The sequence below is a fragment of the Callospermophilus lateralis genome, chromosome 4 (genome assembly GCF_048772815.1).
Source record: "Callospermophilus lateralis isolate mCalLat2 chromosome 4, mCalLat2.hap1, whole genome shotgun sequence".
Classification (NCBI taxonomy): Eukaryota; Metazoa; Chordata; class Mammalia; order Rodentia; family Sciuridae; genus Callospermophilus; species Callospermophilus lateralis.
This window is the reverse complement of record NC_135308.1, coordinates 117,034,938-117,054,373: the sequence shown is the minus strand read 5'-3', so window position 1 is coordinate 117,054,373 and position 19,436 is coordinate 117,034,938. Positions and strand designations below refer to the sequence as shown.

The window sequence follows — 19,436 nt, the reverse complement described above, 5'->3', positions numbered from 1 at the left end:
TTTAATACTTTTATCATAAAACATAATACAAAGTATCAGTATTATGGTCTTTTACTTACTTGTATTTTTCCAAATGTTTCATCAAAGGGGTTTTTTACTATCAAGGAAAAGAAAAAAAAAAGAACTATTAGCATCACTTAAGAATTTAAACTCCCCTAAACAAGCCCACTGAAATGCCAGTATATTCTTACTAAAACCAAATGTAAATATGCAAACAAACTGATGATAATAAAAGGGAAGTGATTTTTTCAGACATACTCTAATGACCATTCTCACTCTGAATTCACAATTTTCTCATAATCATTGAAAGTGTTTTTATGTCAGGCACTGAATGCAAGTACTAGCTTTACTACTTTTTGCAACATCCCTTTAAACTGATATTTACTTAGCCACTCTAAGCTATATTTCTTCTTTTATATAAGAGGGATAACAATGATCCACCTACTTTACCTAATTGTTGTCATTATTAAGATAATCCATAAAATGCCTAGTATAGTGTCAAGCACTTAATATATACTGATGCATACTACCCATTATTACTGTTAATGACTGTATCATGCTTGCACCTTAACTTGATTTCTCTTCAAAATGTAGACTACAAGTAGTTAAACTACTTAACTACAAGATGCTTTAAGTTTTAAATATTTAGAATTCCAACTTCTAAAGAACATCTTCCTCATCTTTGCTAACATATGGAAAAGTAGAAAGAAAAAAATATACTGATCAAAGTAGCTAAGAATTAGGTCTTGCTGTTAAACAACTCAGAATTTCCAATAAAATATTAAATTATAATGAAAGGATTTAATATTTTCCATACACTCTTCCTATCCCTCTCCCCCCATAATAAATAAGTAATGGTTGAACATATATGGCATCTCAAGATTATTCAGAACCTTCTTTCTATCATCTCTTTTAATAGTATATGCAAAAATATTCAAATTTGTCGGTTGAAAACTTTTATATATGTTATAGATTATATATCTATATAATCTAGGTCACAACTAAAACTAGCTGATCTTACAAAGTAGTTCCCACTGACCAGGTTTCCTTTCTGAGATGCTTTTCTATTTTTATTTGAGAAAACAGGAAGTCCCATAGGAACCAGGAACTGCCTGATTCTAAGAAAGTTCATGTGAGAGACCAGTTTAACAAGGTACAATAAAAAAGCAAGAGAAAAAAAAAATGTATCCTGTTATCATTACAAGAGATTTTATTTTGCTAATAGATTTCTGGACAACATTTTCCCATACAACAAAACGACTTTAATACCATGGAAGATAAATTTGGGGAAAATAGATAATCAAAAGAACTTAAAAGGGGACTAGAAAGAATGTAACTCAGAGATTAAAAATTAAAAATCAAAACACATGGATTGAAATACTTTTTAATAACATTTTATGTAAAATTTCAACAGTTTGAAATAAAGCTATAGTTAATTCCATACTACCAAAAATAATACCTTGTCAATCTACTTAACATAAATTTATTCTGTATAGGAAAATGCATGCAGTTCTAAATAAAAATGATAGCATTATTTTTTCATTTTATACAAGTATCACTATGAAAGCATATCAATAAATAAGAATGTTCTACCACCAGACTGCTCCACTGTGAGTTTCTCACAACAGAACCACATTTCATCCACCTTTATATGACTAAAGCCAAGATAGTACTGGACATAGAGTTGGTGCCTGAAAAATGCTGATGGTGTTACCTGGGTACTTTGTGTGCTAACACCAAAGCAAAAAATGTATTTGACAAGAAGCTAGAAGAGGGTATGTTCTGAGCAAGTAAGAAGGTACAGGGTGGGATAACACAGAGAAAGCTAACAAGAACAGCAATTTTGCATAACATATCTAAAAAGCCAAGAGGATACTTTCTTCCCTATGCAACTTGTTTCCCCATATTGTCACCTATTAAATTAACAGACAAATTTATTAAATTAACAATGGTAGAAGTAAAACATAGCCTTCAGTTAAGTTTCAGAAGGAAATTATCCAAAAAAGCAGAAACTTTAAAACCCCTCAAATTTTTGCAAGAAGTATCTTGATATATCTAACCTTTTTTCCTCCAAATCATTTCAATATTTCTAAAAACACACCAATATCTTATCCAAATTACACAGTCTTTAACGGAAATAACACACATTGTTACCCCTAGGTAAGAAAACCTAACACCAGTTCCCAATTAGGCAACTATAGAAAAGAAAACTTATTTCAAAAGCAGCCAGCAGCAAAACTTTGCCACATCATTTATTATGTTTCTTTTCTAGGAAGACCCAAGAATGAATTATATATCTTATCCCATATTCTAAAATAATAGTAATGTCAAGATGGTACTTCAAAATTTACTCTTCTAATCCCCTAAAGGAACAACTTTTTTAAACCTGCTGTCTTCCTTTATACCATACAACTCCATCAGCTTTTCATTATTGCTTTTCCTCAATTTCTCCTCATTTGGCCATTTCTTCTTCAATGTTTTTGTTCAGATTATTTCAAACCTCAAATGCACCAAACAATTTATGTCCATAATCTTTGTACATGTCTGTAATATTCTGACTTCTCTTTTTATTAAATCTATCCTAATGACTAAAAATCAAATTCCTCAAATGTTTGTTTAATTAGATCCCTCAAAATCTTCTAATGATTTCCCATCACATTTTGCCTAAGGAACTAATACTTGCGATATTTATTAGACACGTACTAGTTTCTCCTTTTACAACCCTTTCCCACCAATTTCAAAAACATTACCAGTTTACTGATCCTTTCATTAACTGCAAACATTATTCCATTCTTTTAAGCTGAAGTCAAATATATCAACCACTATGAATTCCCAGATAAACAGGAACAATTATAAACTCAACTATAGGTTGATATACTTCAAAGTACATGCTTATATTAACCAATTAAATAAATGATCTCTCGAAAAGGCTCTGTTTTGGTTTCACAGTGCCAGAAAAGTCAGAGACTTTATAAAAGTTTTTCTTTATAGCTCAGGGGATAACATTGAGTACTTTGAGTTAGACAATGGAAATTTGGCACTTAAAAAAAAAAAAATCCCAGGCTGGAGTTGTAGCTCAGTGGTACAGCACTTGCCTTGCAAGTGTGAGGCACTAGGTTCAATCCTAGCACCACATAAAAACAAAAAGGCATTGAATTCACATACAACTAAAAAAATTTTTTTTAAATCCCTGCCCTCATGGAACTTTGTCCTAATAGGATCTGAAGAGACAATGAACAAATCATTTTAAAATACATATATGTCAGATGATTCTAAGTTCTTTGGAAGTAAAACAGAAGGAATAGTGCTTGATATGATAGGGGGAAGCAATTTTATACAAGACATTCAGAGGAAGCTTATTAAGATTGCATTTGAATAGAAACCTGAGAAACCAGAGGAAATAAGCCATGTGGATATATAAAGTTTGATGCTTATAGATAGAAAAAATAGCCAAGTCTAAAGGTTATGAGGTGGTAACATTTCCACCACATTACTCCTGGAAATGGAAGGAAGCCAGTATGGCTGGATAGAGTAGATGAGATAAGAAAAATGAAGTCCAATCAATAAGATTAAGGAAATAAGTCAGTACAGAATCTGAAGGGCTTTGTACTTTAAGAGAAATACCTCAGAGAACTGGAAGTATGTGTTACCTGGCTCATGCTTTAAAAGAAAGACACATGCAATAAGAGGCAGCTCACTCTCTGGCTTCAGAGTCCTAAGCATTGAAAACATAAAGGATCTGCTATTTATGGACCCAGAAAAACAGGTAATAGTACATTCAGGATTCTTCCAGCTTTTCTAGAACAAAAAATATTTTCCCAGGAAGACTCTAGGCCTTTGATCTTTCGGCTCTTCTTCATACCTGAAGTTTCTATTTTATTTCTCCTGTCTTGAGGAACAAGGCAGCAGCTATGCTCCAATCAGGAAGGATATCAAACTATTGTAACTTATTTTAACTTCCCTCTTCTCAGAATCCCTGTAAATTTGTTCTCAGTATCTTTACTATCTTTTAATTTAAAAATCTCTTCTTATCTCAATGCTTGTATATTGGGTACTAAGTATATACTGAACAAATAGAAGCTTGAAGGCACACTGAGCCTCACTGAGTAACACTTCCAATGTCAAAAAGGTACTATAGTTCTGAACACTTGTACAATCTTCTCCTTGAATAAAATGGAAATTACATTTACTGAGCTCTTAGTATGTGCCAGGAATAATACTGCTGTCATATAATCATTTCATCCTCACATTACCACTGTTTTAGAGCAGGGAGTAATCCCATTTTTGTGAACAGAGACAATGAAATGTAAGATTAGGTTGTTTCCTTTAGGTACATGCAGCTGGAATTCAACAAGACCAAATTTAAACCCGAGTACAAAATCTACATTCTTTTCATTATAAAAATAACCACAGAAAATACTTATTCTGTTTGATTTAAGGAAAGCACTATCAAGAACTTTCAGATAGGAAATCATTAATTTAATCTCCTTATAACATAATGCATCAAAAAGGACAAAAATGTGGATAAGAGGGTTGAAGAATATGCTGTTGGCTCCTAGATGAGAAAAAACTTATCTCTGAAAAAAGCTTTCTTTTGCAGCCTAGGAAAATATACACAATATAAAGTGTCCTATGACTGCCATGAGCAGAATTACTCACTCCCCTTCTCTCTGCAGCAACAGCACTCTGTTCATAGGGCTGCTTTGGAACTTAACACATGGCATCCACTTAAAATAACCATAATTTCTAGTTTAGATATAGTATCTGGTTTAGATATACTATATCTAAACATTTTCATTTGGCTTCATCTTGCAACATAAAAGATTACAAACATCAAGTGCCTACTAAGTGCCAATCATGCTTGCTGCAGGAGATCAAGAACTGAATAAATATAAGCAAGCCCTGCCTTCAAATTCTAGACAGCAGGAATTCCAGCAACATGGGCTTCCAAAGGCAACCTCTTAAATTCTAAAGTTCTATGAATTTAGGGCTAGCTAGGTTTTAATCTTAGGAAAATTCAAGTCATCTAGGCAGTTAAATTCAGCTCCTTGCTCTCTAGGTTATATCTTTTTACAAAGAGATATTCAAATTCTTAAATCTCATCTCTAGTATTAATGGTTTAAGTAGAACATAATTATATATAAAGAAGGTAGGGGGAGTAGTGAAGGGGTGAGAGGAAATGTTTCCAACAGCTGCAGAACACTGCACCTGTGTGGCAAACACTTCTGCATTTCGCCATCAGCTAGACTGATCTAAATATGGACAGGGTGAACAAGGCGGGACATTCTTTTTCAACACAGCATTTTGCCCATTTGTTCTCTGAAAATTTTCCAATTGTTTCATGGCTTTATTAAAGACATGTTCATTCTACAAGACAAGCTCAATTTATTTGATGTGTACTTAGCAAATCAGACAAAAAAGTAAATAAATGGGATGGCATCAAATTAAAAAGCTTCTGCACAACAAAGGAAACAATTAGGAATATGAAGAGAAAACCCACAAAATGGAAAAAAAAAATTTTGCTAGCTATTTTTCTGATGGAGGATTAATATCTGGAATATATAAAGAACTCAAAAAACTTTGACCAAATAAGTAAATGACCTAATTAATAATTGGGCAAATGAATTAACACTTTTCAAAAGAAGAAATACAAATGACCAATAAATACATAAAAATAAATGTTCAACATCATTAACATTTAGAGAAATGTAAATCAAACTACCCTGAGATTTCATCTCACACCAATAGGAATATTAGTCATCAAGAATACAAACGAAGGCTGGGGATGTGGCTCAAGCGGTAGCGCGCTCGCCTGGCATGCGTGTGGCCCGGGTTCGATCCTCAGCACCACATACAAACAAAGATGTTGTGTCCACCGAAAACTAAAAAATAAAATATTAAAATTTCTCTCTCTCTCTTTAAAAAAAAAAAAAAAACAACGGAGGGCTGGGGTTGTGGCTCAGCGGTAGAGCGCTTGCCTAGCACATGTGAGGCCCTGGGTTCAATCCTCAGCACCACATAAAAATAAATGTATTGTGTCCAACTACAACTAAAAAATAAAGATTTTTGTTTAAAAAGAATACAACCAATAATAAATGCTGGAGAGGATGTGAAGAAAAGGAACTTTTGGTGGGAGTATAAATCAGTAGAACCACTATAGAAATCAGTATGGAGGTTGCTCAAAAGACTAGGCATGGAACCACCACATGAACTGGCTATTCAGCTGTTAAGTATTTATCTTAAAGAATTAAAGTCATCATACTATAGAGATACATGCACACCCATGTTTATAGCAGCACAATTCAAAACTATGGAACCTAGGTATTCATCAACAGATGAATGAATAAAGAAAATATGATATACATATTAGAGTTCTATTCATCCGTAAAGAAAAATGAAATTATGTCATCTGCAGGAAAATGGATGGAACCAGAGACCATTATGTTAAGTGAAATAAGTCAAATCCTAAAGGTCAAGGGTCATGTGTTTTCTGTCATTATGTGGATGCTAGAGAAGAAAAACAAAGGGGGATGGGGCGGCAGATCTCATGAAAATCAAAGAGAGATCCGTAGAGGAAAAGAACCAAAGGGTGGGAGGTGGAAAGGGATGAGGGAAGAGCTAGAGAGTGATATTGGCCAAATTATATTGTTATACTGTATGCATGTATGAATTTATAATGACAAATCCCATCATTATGTACAACTATACTATACCAATAAAAATGGGGGGGTGGGCTGGGGATGTGGCTTAAGCGGTAACAGGCTCTCCTGGCATGCACAGGACTCAATCCTCAGGACCACATAAAAATAAAGATGTTGTGTCCACCGAAAACTGAAAAATAAATATTAAAAAACTCTCTCTCTCTCTCTCTTTTTAAAAAGATATATTTAAAAAAATGGGGGGGGGACGACATTATGGTCTCTTTCAACCTCATAATCATCTCAAAGTCTCATATGTTGTTCACCGTAAAAAATGAAGATGCCCTTGGAGAAAACTGATACCAGATTATAACTGAAAATACTTATCTTTTTACTCAACCACTAATTTCACATTGGAATTGTATCCCAAGTTTGGGATCTCTGTAACAAAAATTATAAGAAAAACTTCTAGCCACAGCCTGGCTCAACAACAAGTTTATGGAACATATTCTATGTACCATGCTCTGAAAACATGCTGCTTTGGGAATAGTAGAGGTAGAGATAAAGTATGAGATATAAAGTACCAAAACTAATCTATGGATTAAAAAAAATCAATAGAGAACTGATTGGACTCAAGGAAGTTTTAGAGGTGAAGGTAATGTTCTATATCTGTAGGAATTTAAGTTATACAGCTGTATGCATTTGTCAAGTATCTAATGGTACGTTAAAGACCTGAGTATGTAAGTTTTACCCTCCCCCCAAAAAAACCCATATCTAGTTAATAATATGCATGATGTATATAAGGACAAGGTATATCAATATCTTCAACTTACTTTAAAATACATTTTTAAGCCAGGCATGGTGATATACACCTGTAATCCCAGGGGCTGGAAAAGCTGAGGCAGGAGGATTTCAATTTCAAAGTGAGTCTCAGGAACTTAGTGAGACTCTGTCTCAAAATAATACATTTTTTAAAAGGGCTGGGGATGTGGCTCAGTGGTAGAGTGCCTCTGGATTCAATCCCTAATACCAAAAAAAAAAAAAAGATGAAGAGGAGGAGAAAATACATTTATTTTCAAGAAAAAAAATGAATGATGGGTAGATAAATAGAGTGCAAATAAGATCCAAAAGAAATACTGAAATTTTCAACAGCAGAATTTAGGTAATACGGGTATATGAGTACTGACAGCACAATTCTTTCAATTTTCTGTCTAAAAATGTTCATAATAAAATATTAGGGGAGGAAAATATAAATATATAAAATGTATGCTTTAGTATTAAAATGCATTTTTTAAAAACAAGAAATATGTGTTGGTAGTGCTACAATCTCATCAGAGATCTGAGTTTCCAGCCTGGCATATAAAAAGCTCTCAAATTTCTCCTCAGTCCTGACAAGAAGAGTTGAACAAAGTGAATAATCAACAACTCCTCATATCCACAAGATAAGCAAGGTTATACGGCAACCTGCTACTGGCAAAAATGGAGAGCCCAAGTGGCAAGTAGAGAATCACTATCTAGCTGAACAAAACACACAACTAGTTATTTCTGAGCAGCTACCTCACAGGGAACCAGTGCCAGGACAGGAAAACCTGAATTGTACTTGACAAACTACTGGTGGTTCATTGTGAACAACACGGGGAGGTATACTCCAATAGGATAAAATCATATAGGGTGCCCACACTTTTGTGAGTTCTGCCTCCAGGAGCTTTTCCAGTTCCTCACAAAGGATATCAGAGAAATATCCCCATGTACTTCTATTGGGTGGAGAGGAGAGGCAATTTTAAAATATGCCAGTCATTTCTGTTCCTAAAATCTGTCCTCAGGAGAAATTAGTTAATTAGAGCCTAACCTGCTGGGTTTTAACAGAGGCTACATGATCTGGGAGAAAAGAAACACACAGGAGAAGGGAAATGTTCAATTCAAGACCACTCTAGCCATCAAGTCCCACTTGCAGGGTGTGGGTAAAGTTAATAATCCAGAGGTACAGGCTCTAGAAATATAAGACCTAGTCAGAGGACTACAGAATGCTCTCTTGCCCTCAAATACAATTTACCACCGCATTACTAGACTTATATACTACAATACCTTTTACCCAGTTCATTATGTCTGGCTATCAAGAAAAAAATTACAAGTACAGACTAAAAGGAAAAAAAAAAAAAAAACAATTGAAGACACAGAGCAAGTATCAAAACCAGACTCACATATGGCAAGGATGTTGTAATTATCAGACTAGAAATTTAAAACAACTATAATTAACAAGTTAAAGTAGTCAATGTGCAAAAACAGATGGGCAACATGAGAAGAAAATTTTAAGAAAGAAACAAAAAGAAATGCTAATAATCAAAACCACTGGATCAGGAATGGTACAGTGCCTGTGATGGGCTTGAATGGACCCAGCTGAGGAAACAATCTCTAAGCTTGAGGAATCTTAATAAAACTCTAAAACTGAAAAGCAAAGGAGGAAAACAAAGACTGGAGGGGGAAAAAAATCTAAGAACTGTGAAACAACTACAAAAAGTATAACATTTGCAAAATGAAAATAACTGAAGAAGAAAGAGAAAGGGACAAAAGCAGTACTTTTGACCATCATAGCCTGAAATTTCTCCAACTTAATGTTAACACTAATTCACAGATCCAGGAAGTCCAGAGAACACTAAAGTGAGATAAATGCCAAAAAAGCAAAACAAACAAAAAAACACCTAAGCATATAATTTCAAACTATAGAAAACAAAAGATAAATGAAAAAAACCTGCGGGGCACAGTGGTACACACCTGTAATCTGAGCGGCCGGCTCAGGAGGCAGGGGGATCTTAAATTCAAAGCCAGCATCAGGAATGGCAAGGTGCTAAGCAACTCAGTGAGACCCTGTCTCTAAGTAAAATACAAAACGGGGCCAGGGATGTGGCTCAGTGGCCAAATGCCCCTGAGTTCAATCCCCGGTACCCACTCCCTGATCACAAAAAGAAAAAATTCTGGAAGAAGCCACAGGAATCACTTCTTGGGCTTTTGGCTAAGATCAAGTAAAAAAGCCACAGGAAAAAACATGTTACCTATGGAGGAATAAAGAATGACATACAGTAGTCAAAAGAGATACATCTATACTATCTTTACTAAAGTACTAATCAAGTTGCAGAATCAGCCTAGGTGCCCATCAGCAAATGAATGGATAAATATGACATAAATATATACACAATGGATTATTCAGCTATAAGGAAAAATGAAAACAGCTCATTTGGAAGTAAAGGGGTGGAACTGCAGGTTATCATGTTAAAAAAAAATAAACCAGACACAGAAAGATAAGCATCACATATTGTTTCTCATAGATGGATACAATTAAAGCATGAAATATGTATGAAAATGTTGCAGTGAAACCTATTAAACTATGTAATTAATAAGTTAATATTTATAATAAAAAGAATGACATCAACTCCTCTGAAACCATGTATTTAAGTAGAATAAATATTAGGGTGTTCAGAGAAAATAAGCCACCAATCCAGAACTCTATGCCCTGCAAAATAACCCTACAAGAGTTAGAAATAACAGAAACTTTTTCTGAAAAACAAAACTTGAGGAAATTTGTTGCTTAGTAGACCTGACTTGTAAGAAATATTAAAAGAAGTCCTTTAAAGAGAAGGAAAATGACGCCAGTAAAACATTTGCATCTATATCAAGAAAGGAAAAGAATCAGAAAAGAAATAAGTGAAAGTAAAATAAAACCTTCATTTTTCTTATTCTCAATTAATCTGATAAATTTGTTCGAGTAATAACCGGAACAATGGATTTGATTGGATGCCTAATCATGTCTGTGTGTATATGTATAAATGTGTACTTACATATTTTTATAAATAAATAAAATGAAGGATAGCAATGAAACAAGGCAGAAAGGGAGAAATCAGGCCTATTTTCTTATGAAGAGTTATATCTGTGAGGCAGTAAAGTGTTATATGAAAGTGGACTTGCATTAGTTATAAATGTATAATGCAAACTATAGCATTACATAAAAAGAAGACTGATATGCTATGAAGGGAAAAAATTGAACTTAAAAAAAAAGCTCAATTGAAATCACAAAGGCAGAAAAGGAGTGGAAGAATAGGAACAAAATTCAAGGGCAACAAATAGAAAACAGTAACAATTACAGCAGATATTAATCCAACTGTCAGTAATTAAATGTTAAGTCAAGTGCACTAATTAAAAGATCAGAGTCAATCAAAAAACAAGAACCAAATATATGTTGTTTACAAGAAACTCACTTTAAATACAAAGAAACAGATAAATGAAGAGATGAAAAAAGTTGTACAGAGAGGCCCAGTGGCAGACACACCCTGTAATCCCATAGGCTCAGTAGGCTGAGGCGAAAGGACTAAAAATTCAAAGCCAGCCTCAGCAATTTATCAAGGCACTGAGCTACTCAGTGTGACCTTGTCTCTAGAGAAAATATTTTTAAAAGGGCTGGGGATATGGCTTAGTGGTTAAATGCTCCTGAGTTCAATGCCCAATACAAAAAAAAAAAAAAAAAAGCTGTACAATGCTAACACTAATCACAAGAAAGTGGAAGTGTGTTGAGAGCCACAGTTTAGTCGGAATGACACCTGGCATTTTGCTAGAGGGAATGGTTGAAAAGTGACCCAGCTCCAGGATTAGGGAGGATCCTGCTGCCTCAGGCGCCCGCTACTTTTGAGTTCCTTGAGTTCTCCAGGGGTTCTGAGAGAATTGGCCCGAGTGGAGTCCTGTGGAGGCAGTGTGTTCCAGGGAAGTGTATGTAGAGAGCCCGTGAGAGTTTGGGAATAAAAGTTGCTGTTTGAACCTACAAGGCTGTGTGGCGGCTCGGTTATTTTGTGCCCAGCCAGACTGCGGCAGAAGTGCATGTGTTAATGTCAAATACAGCAAACTTTAGAGCAAGGAAAACTGTCACGGCATTCCACATCAATAAGTCCAAAAGTCAGAACAATACTTAATGTGTATATGCCTAACAACTCAGAAATGAACAGAGTTGGATAGGAGGAAAGCAGTAAGAACATAGTTGAACTCCACAACACTATAAGTCAACTGGATGTAAAGCAACAACAGAACACAGATTTTCCTCAAGTTCACATGGAACATTCACCAAGAAGGCCTACGTTCTGGGGCATAAAGCACAACTTAAGAACACAAATCATAATAGGTCTGCTACCAAATCACAACTGAATTAAACTAGAAATCAAAACAAAGATAGCTAGAAAATCCCAAACAGAGATGAAACAACATACTTCTAAATAATACTTGGGTCAAAGAAGAAATCTCAAGAGAAATTTACACTTTGAACAAAAGAAAAATAAAAACACAACTTTTCAGAATGTGTGGGATTCATCAAAAGCAATGCTTAGAGAAAAATTTATTAATGAATGTGTATATATTGTAAAAGCAAGACATAAAATCAGTCATAAGCTTCTACCCTAGAAAAACTAGAAAAAGAACAAATTAAACCCAATATAAGCAGAGGAAAAAGTTACAAAAATTAAGGTAGAAACCAATGTAACAAAACAGGAAATATAGAGAAAAATAAATGAAATCAAAAGTTGATTCTTTGAAAAGATGAATGAAATTAATAAGGCTTTAGGCAGATTAAGACAAAGACATAAATTACTAATACCAGAAATGAAAAGGGACATCACTATAGATCCCACGAACATTAAAAGAAGGAGTCCTATAAACAAGTCTGTGTCCCAAAATTTGATAACCAAGATGAAACTAACCAATTCCTAGAAAGATATGATCTGTCAAAACTCACAGAAAAAAATGAACATCTGAATAGGCTTAAATCTATTAAAGAATTTAAATCAGTAATTAATAATCTTCCAAAACACTGTGCCCAGATAGGTTCAATGGTGAAATCTACAAAAATTTAAGAAAGAATGTATATCAATTTTCTATAATCTTTCAAAAGATAGGAGAAGGAATATTTATTTAACTCATTCTCTATGAGGCCAGCATTACCCTAATAGCAAAACCATACTGACATTACAAGAAAACTACAGATAGACATCTCTATAAAATCTTCTACAACAGTAAATCAAATTCAAGAGCATAGGGCTGGGGTTATAGCTCAGCAGCAGAGGACTTGCCCATCATGCGTGAAGCCCTAGATTCGATCCTCAGCACCACATAAAAATAAACAAATTAAAAAAGGCATTCTGTCCATTTACAACTATCAAAAGAAAAAAAAATTTTTAATAATTCAAGAGTGTAGCCTGGCACACTGGCTATAATCCCAGTGGCTCAGAAGGCTGAGACAAGAGGATCACAGTTGAAAGGCAGCTGTTGCAATCTAGCGTGGCCTAAACAATGCTAGAGCAGGTTAATGAAACCCTGTCTCAAATTAAAATAAATAAATAAATAAAAGGGATGTGGCTCAGGAGTAAGTGCCTGGATTCAATCCCTGGTACCGACAATGTATAAAAAGAATAATACACCAGACTAAGTGGCATGTATTTCATGTATGTAGGGTTTAGTCAAAAATCAACTAATGTAATTCATCGCCTCAAAAGACCAAAGAAGAAAAAAAAAAAAATCACAAGATCACATCAGTAGATGCAGAGAATCATTTTAAAAACTCTCAGTAACCAAGAAACAGAAGGAAATTCCTCAACTTCACAAATGCCACCAAAATCAATAAAACTTATAGCTAACACTATACTTAACTGTGAGATATACACAGCATTCCAACTACCATCAGGATCAAGGCAAGGATGTCCCTTTTCATCACTGCTTTAACAAATGGATCACAGACCTAAATGTAAAACCTAAAACTATAAAACTTCTAGGAGATAAGAGAAAATCTAGATGGTCCAAGGATGAGCAATGACTTTTTAGCTACAACACCAAAGGCATGAAAGAATTGATAAGCTGGACTGCATTCAAATTTAAAATTTTCACTCTGCAAAAGACACTGTCAAGAGAATCAAAACAGAAATCACAGACTGTTAGAAAGTATTTGCAAAATGTATCTGGTAAAGCACTGTTATCCAAAATATACAAAGAATTCTTAAAACTCAATAATAAGAAAACAAACAATATAAAAAAAAATGGGTCAAGAACTCAACAGACTTCTCCAAAGAAGAAAAGACATTCTATATCATGTCATCGGAGAAATGCAAATAAAAACAAGAAGATACCACTACATACTTCTCAGAATGGCCAAAATCCAGAACACTGACATTATCAAATGCTGGCAAAGCCATGGAACAGCAGGAGCTTTCATTCAGTGCTGGTGGGAATGTAAAATGGCACATCCACTTTGGGAGAAAGTTTGGTATTTTCTTATAAAAGTAAACATACTCTCCCCATATAATCAAATAATCATGCTCCTTGGTATTTTCCCTAAGGAGGTGAAGATTTAGGTCCACACAAACACCTGCACATGGATGTCTACAGCAGCATTATTCATAATTATTCAAACTTAAAGCAACCAAGATATGCTTCAATAGGTAAATGAATAAACAAACTGTTGTATACCTAGACAATAGATTATTTATTCAGCACTGAAAAGAAATGAGCTATCAAGCCATAAAAAAAAAAAAAAATGGAAGCAGCTCAAATGCATGTTATTAAGTGAAAGAAGGCAGTCTAAAAAGAGCACATACTATACAATTACATATGACATTCTAAGAAAGGCAAAACAATGAAGACAGTAAGAAATAAAATCAGTGGTTACCAAGGAGTTAAAGGGGATGGAGAGATAAATAGGTGGATCACAGAGGAGTTTTAGGGTAATGTAACTAGTCTGAATGATACTATAACAGTAAATAAATGTCATCATAAATCTGTCCAAGTCCTTACAGTGTATATCCCCAAGAGTAAAGCTTATCGTGAACTATGCACTTCAGGTAAAAATGATTCATCAATGTAGGTTCATCAATTGTAACAACTGCACCAAATTAGTGGAGCATGCTGATAATGGGGAAAGTCACATATGTGTAGAAGTAGAGGTATGAGGGAAATTTCTGTGCTTTCTGCTCAATTTTTTTTGCTGTGAATCTACAAGTACTGTAAAAAATAAAATCAAGCTAAAATTTCTATCAAAGAATTGTTAAAGATTACTTCAAAACCTAAATACATCAGTTGAAAACCTCAATTTTAAAAGCTGCAGCTTAACACACAAAAAAATTTTTCTTTCAATTCAATCTAAAATATTTATAAACTGCAAACAGAAAATTCCTCCTCTTGCAAAAACAAAGTAAAACAAACAAAAACTGGAGTTGTGTAATTTAAAGGCTTTTCTTTCTTTTTTTTTTTTTTAAAGTAAGGTCTTGCTAGTCTTATACAATTCACATAATTTACATTACAAATAAATCTTAAGTTCTTTTTACTAAAATAACTAAGAAACAACACATTAGAAAAGTCAAAATATGTAATTTTGTCTAGTAGTCTTAAAAGTAAATGTCCACAAATATTCATTAGCTATTTTCTTAAGTGCTTATTAAGTTAGTGAGTTGAAAGTAATTCACCTATCAATGATTTTATAGAACTAGTCTCACTTATCTGAATAAAATATGACTAAATTAGAAAGTTAGATCCCTATCAAATCAAGAGAATACCAAAATACTATACATTTAGAAACCTTTAATAAGGCTATTTCTTCCAAAAATGAACAGATATCACAACAGAGATACACAATTCCAAAAAATTTTCCATAGGATTTATAATTCTCAAATTTGACTAGTAACTAAAATTGAAGTTTCTATGCCCCCCAAAAAAAGTTTACTCTGCGGGCTGGGGTTGTGGCTCAGTAGTAGAGCACTTGCCTAGCATGTGTGAGGCAGTGGGTTTGATTCTCAGCACTATATACAAATTAATAAAATAAAATATAAAAAAATAAAATTAAAAAAAAAAAACCGATGTGATTCTGCAATCTTTGTAATGTTTTGAATAACCAATAAAAAAATAAAATTTAAAAAATAAATAAATAAAATAAAATAAAAATAAAAAAGGTCCATCAGCAACTAAAAAAAAATTTTTTTAAAAGTTTACTCTGAAAAAAGACTTTCAGACTTAAAATATCAACAATTTGAAATAAAATACAAAACTAATAATAAATTCCCTACACCCTGAGCCTTCATACAAAGACAAATCTCAGTGGCTCAAAGTTCTAAAGGAAACAATCAGGCTGCTATCTCCATCTAAATTTGCCAAAGACATGCCTGAAGTTTTCCCAAATGCTGAAAAGAAAAACAGTAGATAGAACATATTCAAATAAAGACAAAGCAACATGTCTACTTACTATACTGCTCAAGGTCCAAAATTTTTGAGTGTTCTGCCTTTCAGTACTTTCAACAGATTTCTTCTTGAAAATTATTTTTGTACATTTGGCAGTTAAGTTAAATTATTGCAGAGTGACAAGTGAATAGAAAATAAAAATAAGACGACCCACAAAGGTTAGATACAAATCTATAAATAATACCAGGCATCTGTGTGACAGCTAACTTGGCACTCAGAGGAGTTTATGCTAATGAAATACTGTAATTTATTAAATATGATGACAGCTCACTGTTCTAAGAGATTTTTAAACATTAACTGTTACACACTAGAGACTGACTGTAACACTTTCTCAAGGTTTACGTTACAAGATTACAAGTGAAACTTGCATTATAACAAGGTCTGTTCTGAAAGAATACTGCTAAAGGAGAATTCAGAGGCCCAAAAGGGATCTGGGATACACTATACAGCCTATCTCAAGAGCAATGCAATAAAATAACATGAATTTCCCATACAATTTTAAATATAGTAGGTGCCTAACTTAGTAACTGTTAGGGTTTGAATGTGTCTCCCAAGTTAATGTGCTAGAAATTGAAACCCCAATATAACAGAATTGAGAGATGAGATATTTAGGATAATTATCTAATTAGGTCATGAGGGCTCTACATTATCATGCAGAAGTGGATATATTATTATAAGAGGGGATTTGTTATAAAAGCAAGTCAACTTTTTCTATGGCAGAAGGTAGAAAAGCAAGAGAGGGCACACATGATACACCAAGGCCCTCTAGATGCAAGCCACTCAATCTAGGACTTTCCAGCCTTCAAAGCAATAGATAAATAAATAAATAAATAAATAAATAAATAAATAAATAAATCTGTTATTTATATACTCAATTTCAAGTATTCTGTTATAGCAGCTCACGAGACTAAGACAGTAACAGTCTAAATTACAATGCATATGCTTGAAATCTTAAATGACTATCACCAATTTAATTTTATGTTGCACATAGATAATATGCAAATAAGAAAACCAGAGAGTCTGCAGAGGAAAAGATGTTATTAGGACTGAAAAATACTAATGACAGTTTTCATTTCACTCATCAAATAGGACTAAGGAATACTGTTTTGATAAAATGGAAAAGAGCCTAATATGTCTAGACAAAGCAGAGATTGACCAAAATGAACATCTGAACTAAATTTGAAGCTAAGATCATCATTGAGAAATGTGCTTAAAAGTCACCTCTCTCCTGACCTTAGCTCTAAAAGAGAGTAGACATAGATGAAAAGTTACTTAGCAAACAGAGACATTTACAAATGTCATCAGTAAGTCAAAAACAAAACCACTGGATAAAACAACCATTCAAGCAGTTATGACATGTGGCAAACAGGCTAAGTAAGACTTTTGCTGGTTATATAGAACCTTGGAGTAAAACTATGCTTCTATATGAACACAACAGACAGAACATACAGCATAAAATAGAATCATATCAATTCTCATCTAACATCTTCTAATTTCTACAACTTCTACTTATGTCAAAGTGGGAGAATACAAATGAGTACCATGTGAAGGAATGCTTAAAAAAAATGATACATGCAATTCCTCATCCATTCTACTTGTCAGTGACCCAGACATAACTTAGAGATAGGAGATCTCTAAGTCAAGCAAATAAGGAAGTCAAGCAAATAAGGAAGTTCTTAATCTGAGTTTGACTCTGTAAGTGGAGCTCCAATGTAAGTAAACCAAAACCCAATTCAGTGTAAGCAGCAAAAGGAGACATAAATTTAACCTATTAGAAATTGCCAACTAACCTCAAACTAGGGTTTTTCCATACTAACCAAAGAGAATTTCTCTTCCACATTCAGCTATAAATGTTCACTGCCTATGGTGCTATGGAATAGAGCTTTCTGAATCTCTTCTGGTTCTAACTGATGCCCAATTCATGACTTCTTATTTTTGATTTGTCAAAAGTTTTATGTTCTTTTAATATTATGCTATTTCTTAAGCTACTCTCAGTTTCCATATAGCTTTTACAGTATACTTCAAGCACCGAGTATGATTTTAATGTTTAAAGATAAACAATCGTCCTTAATTCTTCATTAAGTATTTTTGAAAATCTAATCTTACACTGAAGAAAAACAAATGTCTTTTTTGAGAGACCATATAAAATACATAGACCATGCTTTCAATGGAATTTTTGAACACATTTAGTTTTTGCTTCATGCTCTTTACTTCATGCAATCAGTATACACCAGAACTTGAAATTTAAACTTATGTATGACTGATGTATTAGCACTCTTTTAAGAAAACACGCAAGGCATTTTGAAAACTTGGATTAGGACTAATCTCCCTACATAATGTCTGCTATGGTCTGAATAAGTGTCCCCAAAAGGTCTATGTGTGAGAGATGTGGCCCTCAGCCTGTGGTCCTACTGAGAGGTAGGGGAATCTTTTAAGGTGTAAATTCTTGTGCGAGGTCTTCCAGTCACTAGTAAACTTAAAGGGGATACTGGGAACCTAGACCATTCCTCTGACTCTCCTTCACATCCCTGCCATGAAGTAAAAGGTTTTGCTTCATCAAAGCCTCCCTGCTATATGTGCTATCTCACCACAGTCCCAAATCAACAGGGTCAATCAATCAAGAACTGAAACCTCTAAAATTGTGAGCTGAAATAAATCTTTTCTTAGTTGATTTATCTTAAGTATTTGTTACAGTAATGGATGGAAAGCTAACACTATCTCTATTCATTTAACTTTATTCATCAAATACTTTATGAATAGTCAAAATCTAGGTATTAGGAGATACAAAAATGAAAACTCATATAACCTTTCCTAGTGTAACTGATAGTGCAGTGAGTGATTCTCACTACTTAGGGAAGGCACACAGATCTCTCTGAGAATTAAATAAAATCTGTGGACCGTCTCTCTCACAAAACGCAAACACACACACACACACACACACACACACTTTTTTTTCCCAAACTTTTCATACATTTCAAGGAGTTACTGTTCACCCGGAGCCCATTTATTGCTTCATTAAGATTCATGGATCACTGGATCACTGTTTTAAGAGCTCCTGGTCTAGGAGAATATCAAGCTTTTTGTTTTTTTCAAAGGGCAAGTGGGAACAACTTCAAAGGAAATTAAAAAAAAAAAAACTCTTTTGAGAAGACATAAGATCATGCAGATAATACAGTTTAAGTACAAAGATTCTATAGCGAGAGTCATAGTATCTGTATTCAACTCTTGGTTCTGCCATTTACTGACTCTACATAAGTTTCTTAACCTCTCTAATCCTCAGCTTCCTCATCTAAAGATGGAAACAGTAATACCTGGTTCTTAGAATTTTAAGAATTAAATGAAATAATGCAAGCAAAACTTAACAGAGTACCAAGAGAGTTTTAATTTTTAACACAGTACCAAGATAGAAGCACTTGCAAATACACAGACCGAGTTTTTCAATTTAATTCACTCCTCAAGCTTTTCTGATTTGAGTTTACATGCATCCTCACAGTAAACCCTCAATTTTGTAAAACTGTCTTTATGATCAAAAGAGCCCAACAAAAA

At 33.8% G+C, this 19,436-nt stretch overlaps 1 protein-coding gene across 1 annotated transcript in view; it reads right to left on the bottom strand.

The window, feature by feature from the left end:
- Nucleotides 1–19,436, bottom strand: part of Lemd3 (LEM domain containing 3) — a 66,643-nt gene that overhangs the window by 30,388 nt on the left and 16,819 nt on the right. The window contains exon 2 of the mRNA XM_076854825.1: nucleotides 60–97. Within this exon, the coding sequence (XP_076710940.1) occupies nucleotides 60–97 (38 nt within the window). The remainder of the gene's footprint in view (nucleotides 1–59; nucleotides 98–19,436) is intronic.